Source organism: Botryllus schlosseri, chromosome 4 (genome assembly GCF_051294905.1).
Source record: "Botryllus schlosseri isolate E-star chromosome 4, Bs_hap1, whole genome shotgun sequence".
Taxonomy (NCBI): Eukaryota; Metazoa; Chordata; class Ascidiacea; order Stolidobranchia; family Styelidae; genus Botryllus; species Botryllus schlosseri.
This window is the reverse complement of record NC_137239.1, coordinates 16,637,603-16,649,649: the sequence shown is the minus strand read 5'-3', so window position 1 is coordinate 16,649,649 and position 12,047 is coordinate 16,637,603. Positions and strand designations below refer to the sequence as shown.

At 39.1% G+C, this 12,047-nt stretch overlaps 1 protein-coding gene across 4 annotated transcripts in view; it reads left to right on the top strand.

Moving 5' to 3' along the window:
- LOC145438241 (uncharacterized) overlaps positions 1–12,047 on the top strand; it is a 37,318-nt gene that overhangs the window by 9,200 nt on the left and 16,071 nt on the right. For 2 of the 4 annotated variants that reach the window (XM_080315622.1, XM_080315621.1), the window contains 9 exons: positions 123–209; positions 759–944; positions 2,633–4,357; positions 7,200–7,272; positions 7,331–7,470; positions 8,302–8,400; positions 9,816–9,938; positions 10,529–10,653; positions 11,446–11,621. In XM_080315622.1, coding sequence (XP_080171748.1) covers positions 123–209; positions 759–944; positions 2,633–4,357; positions 7,200–7,272; positions 7,331–7,470; positions 8,302–8,400; positions 9,816–9,938; positions 10,529–10,653; positions 11,446–11,621 — 2,734 coding nt within the window. Of the gene's footprint in view, positions 1–122; positions 210–758; positions 945–969; positions 2,577–2,632; positions 4,358–7,199; positions 7,273–7,330; positions 7,471–8,301; positions 8,401–9,815; positions 9,939–10,528; positions 10,654–11,445; positions 11,622–12,047 lie in introns of those variants that run through there. The other 2 variants (XM_080315624.1, XM_080315623.1) reach the window with 2 other exon arrangements.

Here is a 12,047-nt window from a genome sequence, read left to right as displayed (position 1 = left end):
ACGGACCATAATGCGACAATTTTCATAACTGTGCATTATTAGTATTTGCACTGTACCATAGGCCTACTGTATGAATTTTATCGACGAGACAGGTTTCTGTAATATTTCTCTATATTTACAAGATGGTCGTGATACTTCCAGTAAGACGACGTTTGAAAGAACGTACCCGGGACAACGAAGCGCGTCAACCTCTCGGTATCAACAGCGAGGTATCATTTCTTGATGTTGAAGTTTTGAGATGTATTGATGCCAATGACACTGCATGCATATCCAATACTAAAATTTTAAAAAATCATTTTTTTTTTGGTAGGAAGTCATACTTTATGAGAGGTGCTTTTATGGTTTATGGTTTATGACTTAGGTTAATCCATGACACATTAGAGTCGTACAAAAATAACTTGTTTTTTTTCAAATTTTTGCAGCTATTTGATAAAATTGTTCGGCTGGTCAAAAAACATAGCCTACACCAAATTTGACTCAATTCCAACTTGCAGAAGTGTAGCTATTAGAGATGGAAAATTTTGAATTTATTATAAAAATTTATTACGCAATGGAAAAAATGACTCCCGTCATGTTGTCACCAAAAAAAAATCGTGACTCGAGTCGTGTCATGACTCGAGTCATTACAACCCTGCCAAAATATAACCATGTGACCAGTAGGCAAAATGCACTTGTGTACTCCGAAAAGTGGAATGTTCTAATACTAACCCCCTGGATATCCCATATTGTAATATAAAGTGCGACCCCTGTGTTTACAGCCAGTACGAATGCCTCGAATAACGACGATCTGCCAATCGCGACGCAAAAAGCGTTAGCATCGTCTCTGGACCGTCTCACAGCAGACCATTCTCGCAGTCATCAGCCGTCCATATCGTCTGCGAGAGCCCCGTCCAACGTGAGAAGGGGACGTGATAACGAACGTCTGAGGGACAGAAAAGCAAATGGTAAGGAAACAGGATTGATTTTGTTAATTCACGCCGATGGTGATTGGAGGTAGTCAAAATCGAGTGCCGAATAGATTCAATTGTAAGTCGAGTGTTTATTGAATGCCACTCACTCTTTAGTCTGCAGTGAAAAGAATGAACACCTAAGTTTTGTATAGTGGGTGCACGAAGGCGGGAAAATTTTAAGAAACAAATTTGGTACGTTTGTTGTCGGAGAAATATGATGTAACACAATGTTTTCAATGTTACGGTGCGGCCTTGTACAGCACGATTTTGATGCTGCGGTAAATTCGGAACAATTGAAGGTTGGAAAGTTAGCTCTGTATTAGGAATACCTTGGAAACTGACCTTACCAAGAAGGGATTTGCTGATTTGCGTTGCTGAAAAATATTACACAACTGATTTTAATCAATAGTCTGTACCAGACCCATTGGAAATGCACTTGGTGCAGTGTCAACCGCACATTGCTGGAAGGTTTCATCACCAATACCTTGCGAAGGCACCATTTAACAATTTGAAACATCAGTTCGCCTACTGAAACGTTGTATCATTGCGACAACAGTGACTACCCAAATTCAATTTTTCAAGCTATATGCTTTTCACATTGGTTTATAGTAGTCTTATGCCCGAGCTAAGGCTATCAGTTGGTCATATTTTTATTTATTATGTGTACAGTATGATTTAATTTGCGAGGCATGCGGCATTGAACAATTGATAATTCACCGATCTCACATACAATCAATCGAATGAGTATTCAGCACTTGACAACAGTCAGAGCACTTGCGCACGTGTGGCACAGATGGGCGTCTGCAATTTCTGTAATATGAAGAAGCTGTCTTCTTTCTTGACACTAGGATGCATGGATAATTTGTCGTCTTGCGCACGAGAGAAGCACTTCTTTTGAATTGGAATTATCATATGAAGATAATTCCACGTTTTTTTCTTTCATCTTATGCTTCTACCTTCTACCTGGCAGTCTATATGATCTCTTTGAAGTTGCCCCGTTGGAGCTGCTACTAATTTTGTCCATCTCACATTGATTGCCCTTTTCTTGCATTATTTCTGCAACCCGGCGAAGCAAAAATACTTATAGTAGACTGTTATAACTCATTTATAAGAGGAATGTCTGTAACCATATAGCAACTGGTTTAACCCATTCCTAGGTGTACTCACATCATTAATGTTGGTGAAGGCAGACATCTCAATGGACGGTTATTGATGAGTCATGTCTATTTTCTATATTACTTACCTCATCTGTCTGGAAAACGAAGGATTGATCCATTTATATCAGAAAATGTAGTACAATTTAAAATAAAAAGTTACATGCGCTACTTACATAGCTTTCTGGAATATGGTGATAATACAATAGCATCCAGGACTTTACCATACTGTGCACCACACGACTCAATGGTTCTACAAAAACAGTGCAAGGTTTATAGAGGAAGCATGCGTTTTTCCTGACATAATTTGCCACCATGTAATTTATATTTATCAATATGCAATCCTTTTCACGAGTCTCTCCAAACATTTCCACTCCTTTGCTCCTCAAGCCGATGATACGAGAAAATCACACTTGCACGGCACCGGAAGTTTGCACAATCCTTAATTTCTGCATGGAAATTCGAGCAACAGGTAGACGTAGATTTACTGCAGGTAGCAGATCGTAAGAAATCTTCTCCGTCGTGCAGAGTCACGCAAGTCATGGGACACGCCCTCTACTCTCAGCCTGCACGATTTGACCGACGCGTCATCGCGGTGTAAGTCGGATTCCTTATCGCAAACACGTGCGCCTTTGAAGCAAGGTCTATCGAATATTTCTACCGACATTGATTCGCCGTTTCGTTCACCTAAATGGAGGGAAAAGGGGTATCAGTACCATCAACGCTCGGCATCAGAAAGACATTATAGCACCCCCGTCGGAAGATATCTGTCGACAAAGGTACCAACGCGCGATGTGCGAGACGGGACACGTTCCACCGATACATCAAAAGCCATGAGTCTGCATCACAGATCGTCAGAAAGCACAAAGAAATATCGATCAAAGAGTTGCGCCGATAAAAGAAGCCGTGAAATCTTGGATGTTGAAAGCAGTAAAACTTCGACTAGCGCCAATAGCGCTTCCCGTAATATCGTCCATCAGTTGAGCACACCAGAAAAGAGAGATCAGTACGAGTGGAGGATGAAGAAAATGCTGCTAGAATCCAACATGCCTGAGCACGAAATCGTCGGATTCTTCGCCAAAGGCGATGACCAGTTGAACAAACCGAAAAGTATGGACTCAAACCGTGGAAGTGTTGAATGTTCTCAACCACATGACACTGACATAGTTAAAAAAGATGACGCCGAATTAGAGCCAAAAAGGCGGGAGAGCGATAACACGCAAAACTCAAGCCATCCCGCGGTTTCAAAGCTATACACGAGGACCGATTATCACGAAGTGCCCGATTTCAATTCAACCGGTAAATCAACAAGCGTGTCGTCCATACCAGATCCCAGCATTGAGCGAAAATTATCAACAGATGCGGCAGAAAAGAATACGATCGATAAAGCAGAACCTGAAATAGCCAAAGATTTAAAACCTAGTTCCAGCGATTCCGATATTCCGAAAGATTCATCCAGCACCGGTACGCGTTCTGATTCAAAGTCTTCATCTTCGTATCAAGACGAATTTGCCAGGAGGGTGTCATCTCACGGCACATGCCCGACTGAATCAGACCGCTCCGATAACTCGGATGAGAATCACAATCCTATGGGTACAGCTCTGCAAAGTAACCGCATTGCGGGTAATGGAAGTAGCTCCGATGAAATCAAAAATCATGATGGCCAACATAGGAGTGTTTTATCAGATAATGTAGACGGCAGGGAAGGTAATATCAAACTTAGCTGCTCAGTTTCGTCAGCTCAAAGTGACGATACTCTCGTTCCTGACAAAGCCAACAGCCCTCGCGAGTTTTTACCTGATGTAAGTGACAAAACCGCATCTGCACACGAAGATTCAGAAAAAATTTCGAGCTCCGACTCTCAAAATCGAGAAATTAGAAGCAAATTATCGACGACTGACATCGATTCTTTGGCGACTTCTGACTTTGAAACAAAATGGCACGAGAGACACAAAAAACGCTTTCCCGACATTCAAATACACGCGAACATCTCAGTCACAATGCCCAAAACACGTAAGCAGCCGGCAATGTTCGACCGTGGAAAGAAAATGACTTACAGAGATCGGATGAAAATAGCGCTGTCCGCACGGCAACGGAGAGTTAATCGAGCGTTTGGAGATAATCCAGAACCCGCAACGCCGAGACGCAGGCATTCTCTCGGCTCTGATAGCTTCGCAACTATAGCCACTGATGATTTGATATCGGCTAAACCTGACGGCAGTAACATTGCCAATCTCCTTCAGAGCAGTAAAGGTAATGTTTTGAATTCTTTGGAGACCTGTTACTTGGCTACACTCGGTATGGAACCTGGCTTGGTTTCGCACTGTCTGTTGTTCACTTTATAAAATACATCTACTGGAACAGTTCCAGGAGTCTTAGTTGGGATTTCCAAATGTCTGATGTGATGTCTACATTCACTTTCTTTCCTTCTGTGCCTTGAATGATGCAGTGAAAACTACATACCAGACACTGTTCATCGCTGGGTTGAGCCACAGTGATTCGTTTACAGTGCAGTTTAGTATATGGTATAGTTCCGTTCTAGGGAAATCAACAATTGAGACAGTATTATTCTTAACAATGTTCCTTATTGTGATCAAATTGCTGCATTCCGGTTCGTATTGGACTGATTACCTGATGTGATGCGTAAATGAAAAATTGAAATGTTTTTGGTTACTGATAAATTATCATTAAATGGTCATAATCGGTAGCACATGTGAAACTTTTTCGATTATTGTTTTTTTTATAAGTAGGATCTCATCCCTTCACTATTTGAAGAATTTAAAACTATGCATCCATCTATTGTACTGCACCAAGTACATACATGCAAGTCAGTTAATCGGCATTCATACAGACCTGCGTTTTTGAACCTGGCTTTGAGTAATTTAAGTGGTTTGCTGTAAAGGTCATATAAGTAGAAGGAATCTGAATCCTAAACAGACATATCTGCATTTTAAACTTGAAGTGTCTGTTAATGGACCAAAGAGCTACTTTAGATAAGACCTACAAATACAAATGGAGTAATTATTAAGCAAATATATTCCTCTTATCAACTTGATTTGGTGTTGGATTGGTTCGTTAAACGTAGTTCATATAAAACCAGCCAGACGTTTACGAACAAGCATCCAAGAAAAATATTGACATTCAACACAGAGCTTATATTTCTGTATCACGTGGCCAACACACTAGTTCATAATTTTAAATTTCCCTCCATTTGAGAGAAGGGTGTATAGTCTAATGGAGTTAAACCCCGTGTCAATGGATTCTTTCATCAACTCCATGTCTGTATAGCGTTAAGAAAACACTCCGAGGATCTTGAGAATATAAACAAATGTAAGTGGATCATTTCTGGATTGTTTAGACAACCCTTGAGATATTTCAAAATAGTCAACGGTTGAATTCAATTTCCATCCGGACTCGGCAACAAATAATACCACTTTTTAATATACCGGGAAGCGTGATGCTTCACACAGGATATAATATATCTCTTTTGTAATTTAGTTGAATTAATCTTGTTCCCAAGTCAGAATTTGCTGTTGAGATTTGATGTTAATTAATCCTAGCCAACATGCCTTCTTTAATTGATAAAGATCTTCAAAGGCTAAGGAAATATTTGGCTAAAAAGAAAGGTGAGGTATCAACTTAGTGTTCTTTTTGTTGTAATTTGTTGCTAGGAATTTTGAGTTGTCAAGGTGTTTGCTGTACGACTACTGAGACAGGTAAATTCTACATGCTGACAGGAAATATTATTTGATGATAGTCTTTAAAATCAATTTATGGGTATCTATCCTATAGCCTATAATATTGATTGCTTTGCGACTATGTATGCCTTGTTTTGCGTAATGAAACGTGAATTGCAGGGTACTTCCAAGTAATCATACATTTTATGCTGAATGTTTGGTCTTTCTATGTCATATGACTTCTGCAATGGATAAATCGGACTAAATTCGAGTGATTTTTTTTATTAGTCATTTCAGTTCTTGAAACAACCTACATTGTATCCAGGCTGCTGAGATATTTACTTGGTTTAAATCAGACGCCATGGGATATTGACAAACCTTGTAATCTTCTGTCAATGAGGTGCACACAGCGTTATTAGGTCGAGTCATCTTTACCTTGAATTGATGCTTCTATTATGCAGAGTATTGGGAAAATATGGCATTTTGTAATACTACTGAATTAGCTTACTTTTCATAATAACTTGTAACTTACGAAAATAAGTGTTGAACTGAAAAATTCCCACAATGCTTTGTGACCTTCAACAGCATTAAAAATATACAGGTAATATCAATTGTTCAGCAAATATGTATCCAATTACAATTTGATCATGGCAATGACTTTTTTTACTTGGTACTAGCTTAAGACATTACATTCTTACTACAATAATTGGTTCTGCTTGATGTGTGCCAGAAGTTCGCTGAAAAGACAGGGTTAGGTCGTCATGTCATTAGATTTGTTAAAATTTATACTTAATTACAAGTACAAGTAATTAGTGATTTACAAGACATACTCAAACTACGTCACGTGGAAGTGGAAAATAATTGGTTTGACAAGTACTCAAGTAAGTAGTTTGAATAAGTAGATTTTGTTGAGAGGTGGCAAGCTGTTTAGCTGTGAATTTTTAGCTCAAATTGCAATATCTATCTTCAAAATCACTACAAATCTGTGTAATCTTCAAATAGAGAATTAGTGTTTTCAGGTATCCTTTGCTTTGAAAGTGATGATCATGATATTTTTTGTTGCATTTGTATTTCTTTAATAAGATATTATGTCTTTTGTGGTAGCTATGCCTGTCACCCACGTTGGAGAGCACAACGTCGTATCAACATTGTACCGAGTGAAAACTTGGTGGTTGAACTGCCTGGCTTATTTTGTCTTGATAATGAATTCATGCAGCCCACGGCCTCTGCCAAATATGAAAATTAACCCACCGCCCGTTTTGAGTTGGGAAACCGGGTCAAAAGGCATACGATAATGCACCTTCCATTCTTTCTCATTGGATTAAAATAATGATAGTACTATAATAACTGCGTGCCCAATTCACTTTGTATATTGTACACTCTCTTTTGTGTCAATAGTTCTTTCAATATCTTACCAGGACGATCCAACTTACCAAGATCGAATTCTGTCACGAGTCTCAGCACCGTCCACACTGAGGAATATGAAGACAAGTATATTCATGCTTCAACGGAAAATCACCTTTTCTTTAACGGAAAATTTAATTGTTAGGTACCGGCAAATGAATGTGCGCCATGTAGCTGGAGTCCCGGTAACATCCTTTGACGGCGTTACCATCGCCAGCGATTTAGACTCTGTCCACACAGACGCAGTCCGTCAGCACTTTAAAGAGTCTTTACGCAAAAATAGAGGTGATTCCATTCATTATCATTGATAGATAGACAACAAACGATGAGTCTCGGCAGGAATTTTTACCAGTATTTTTGAATTGATGAAACTTTTGTTGTGTGATGATAAAACCGGAATATGGCAAACTCTTTTCTCATATAATGTTCTCTTTCATGTTGCACAAAACGTGCATTTGAGGGTGGCGCAATGTGATTGCTCTCCCCCTTCATGTGCATGAATATCAGAATATACAATATACAATACGTTACACCACTAAACTTTACAGAAAGGAGGTATTTATGCAGTGTTTCAATGTTGGCCATGGATGGGCCAATAACATACATTAAAAAAAATACTTTGAAGGTATACTTACTATTTCCATGCATAAAGCGCATCGTTATGGGAAAATGGATAAATCTAGTAGCATTTGTAGAGGTTGACCATGAAGAAAGTAGGATTTGCTACGACCAGACTACTATAATGATGTGCCAAATTTTTCTTGCCATGTTATACAGAGATTATACATGAAAGTGGTCCGATTAATCTTTGTTACCATAAATTCAAACGTGGTTACCATCAAGTTTAGTTGCTAATCTGTTACATGTTATGTTACCTGTATTCACCATTACGTAGTAATAGTTCACTACTACTGTTTCTAGATATATACACCAGTATGGACACCAAATCAACGCATATACCAAAATCCAATTCCTCTTTATGATTTCATTAGAAAGCTAGTATATGATCAAGTATTTTGGTCGTATTAAGTCTAATTGACCATAGAAATTGATATGTTTTGCGGTGACGGCTTGGCGTCTCCTTTCCAATCTAAATGTAGCGATGTACTTGTTCAGAAAAAATGTCGACATCCTCCGCAGACTCGGTACGGCAACAGGTGCAAGACGCAAAAAGTTTACGGGATCGATACAACAAATTAAAAGAAAACGATAAAAGTAAGTTGTTGTAATTCATCAAATAGCAATTGGTGACAGCAGTTGTTCAATATTGATATCACTCTGTGTGGTATTTCGCATGAAATTGCAATACTAATCAGTTGCGTGAGTCTCCAAACTTCCAGGTAATTTTCTTTTGGAAGAATCCCAGGTAGAGTGTAAGGTCTTGACCAATATCTGTTAATATATGACCAACAGACACAGAAGTAGGTTGTTTCAAATAAAGTTGGATCCTATGCTCGATTTATACTTATTGCAACTCATTAAAATATAATGTCATGAAATCGTATCACGTAGGATCCAACCCTGATTTCAAATCTGCAATGACTTGATTGTTTCGGCCTTTCTTTTACTAAAAATATTCAAGCTGAAGTGCTTCAGTTTACAGCATTTCCCAGCCTGCGACATCTTGATAAGGGTGTAGTCTTTGCTCAAGTGTCTACGATGGGTCATTGAAGTTGTACGATAGCCTCTCAGAGTACTTCAGTACGAAATAAGAATATATCGTTTCTCGGGTTTTAGTCGTTGTGAATGTCAGAAATGCATAAATCAGTATATTTAAGTAGATGTAGTGTGGGGTATTGTGACGGGCTTTGTTCTGTATCTGGTTACCGTAAATGTCTTGCTAACCTATTCACTGTCATATGTAAGCCTTTACAATCTGTTGTTATTAGGCCGGTGCTTATAAGGCTACGTTATTGTGTTTCCTATGTCCATTCCGGTGGCATGTAGTAGTGATGGTAGTGGTTAGTAGTAGGTGCGGTACAAATTACCAGTGCTCAAGTCAGACTGTAGATGAAAATCTCATATTCTCAATATGGAGACTATTGTATAAGTAATTTTTGCTTTCTGCGGTCAGATACCGAAGTTTAGGATAACATATTGGAAGTATGCAATGTCAATTTGCGACATAGAACCGCTTTTTGCGTCTGTGTGTGGTAGCAGTGTAAGCGGGCTCTCTTTTCATGAAGGTAAGGGGTGTTAACAAATATGATTAGAGAATAAATTAATGAGGTATATTGTATATGTATAATTTACTCTGTATGAGCAATCGTTAAAATGCATGAGTCTTAGCAAAGAGTAACAGACTTGATATCATTCAGTTAAGTGTTCCAGTTTTGAAAATGTAATATTGCCTTCTTCAAACAGCGTAGCAATTGCCGCAGTGTATTTGTCTGCTTACTTTGGGGATATCTTTGTCTAATATTATATAAATTTAGAAGTTATCTTGTGATCTATATATTTGAAAGTGGACTATAGTGTAATAAATAAGCAATAATGATCATAGGAATCCAACCTGTGGTTGTTTTCTCTGGTTATCCATAGGCTTTTTAATATTTTCTGAAGTAACCTGACGCTATTACTGTCATATCCTATATGTGGCACACTGTATGTGTTAAATTCCATTATTTCAGAACGTAATGCCGCCGGCAAAGATTTGGACGTATCTTATTCGACCAGACCTCCACTCTCTCGGCTGAAACCTTCATACAATCAGAATGCTACTTATGATGAAGCATCGGACCATGGACGTGAAGGTATGAGATGAGATCATGATCTCTTTGGCTTTTGTTGTCTAAAATAACCTGTCCCTGTGTAGACTGTAGTACAGTAATGGTTGCGGTAGTTGTTTAAATTGCTTATGTTGTATATAAATTTGATTTATTGGGTAGTCCTACTTGAGTAGGGATTGATCACGCATAGATTTTCCAGAAATATAGGTAGCTATTTACATGATATGCAGACAAAATAGCTATGGTTAGCTCAAAATAGTTAGTGTCATAATAACGAATGCTTAGAATAACAGTAAGCCTGGCTATCATGACACCAGCAGTTTTGACATTCGCTATTAGGAATACGGTGCTATTTTGAAGGCCTTGCTAATATGACACTAACTGTTATCATATTCGTTATTTCGAATGCTTCACTATTTTGAATGCTTCACTATTTTGAGAATCTCTCTATTGTGACACTAGCAGTTTAGACAGTAACTGTTTTGGCTGCTTCAATATAATTGCACCTACAGTTTGAGCCTAATTATATATATTCATATTCACATTAAGTGTTTGGGATCAGATTTTCGTTACCATATTTCGTTGGTCAGTTAATTTCCGTTATCGATCCTCAGCGTCCAAACCTCCGCAAGTTAACGACTCTATGAGAAGCCTGGACAGTGTTTTGAGCAATAACGGAATGCCCGCGGACCATAATGATTCCATGGCGTCACGGCAATCGGCAGAGCAAACACAACAGGTAGGATCGTGAACATGACGTTGTTAATCGCTGTAGTAATGCTGATATTCTGTTGGGCATCGCTTGCGACATGGAGCTGAAATGTAATCTGGTCCTTAACTCGAATACACAAGAATCAGCACTGGTTAAAACTTGGCACTATTTCCCTGTCAGCTTGCATCGTCTTACGAAAGATTAGGGGATGTAGAAAGCTTAGTTGTCTTGGACTTCAGATAGATTGTAGTATCATGAATAACTCACCATGTATTGTGTTTTAACTCTCTCCAAATTGATCATCGTCATGTCAACTTGTCTATCTTTTGTAAATTCGCTGAATTTACTAGACTCTCCTATTCAAGTCCTCATTAACCTTGTTACACAGTTTTGAAGAAGTCTGTCGTTTTCGATTAATTTCTTTCTATATTTCAAATTTGGTTAACCACAGCTCCCTGCGTCCTCTCACAACGAGAGTCAGTCAAAAAGCTTTGAGTGGAATAAATTTGGCAATGCGAACAACAAATTGTTTGTTGGCTTCTGTACTTCTGCCAGCCTGTTTTCGATGCTCCCGACTTCTTCCCAACTCTTCGTCCTGTAGCCATTTTGCTCTGATTCTAACTCGTTATGGATAAAAGAATCAGTTTAGTTAGTTAGTAAGAATAACATATAACTCATACTCTTATCAATGCAATTGACTAGATGATTTATGCGAGATCCTGGGCGGCAAAATCTGTTGTGTATGCATTGCAATTATTGCTGAATAAAGCTGCCTGTCTGTCTGTCTGTCAATGTATGAATGATTTTTTTGTGCCGCAGTCCGCGGATGTAGCACCCAGTTACCGGCTATCGTCGAAGAACAGTTCGCGACACAAGCACACGCGAAGCGCCGGGCCTTCGAGTAGATGGAATCGATCGGCGGATTCTGTGGACGCGTACGCAACCAGAAATCGGGACATGACCGACTCTGTGGAGCTGTCCAAATCTGTGCCTAGGTATGTCGTATTTTCACAGTAACAGTAAGTGTAATATTGAGATGGAATGAGTGATGGAGCTAAACAGAGTAAAAAAAGGAGAAGGGGGTGGGAGAAAGGGGTAACAGTCCTTAAGGGGTAACAGTCCTTAACAGTCTAAGGAAGACTTGCAGTCTGGCTGAGACTTCGACACTCCATGGTTTGCAGGGTTGTAACCAAGACACAAGGTTCCGAGTCACAAGTCAATCTCACTTTTATAGTTGTGACTCGAGTCAAGTCGGGCCATTTTCAGTTCTCCACCGAGTCAAGTCCAAGTCGGCGAGCAGAGGATGGAGTCCGAGTGTTGTGACTAGGGTACGAGTCCAAGTCATTGTGTTGACTGTTCAGTTTCGAGTTGAAGTCTCGTTAAAGTCACTTTTCACAACTCGGCTTGGTGATATCGAATGG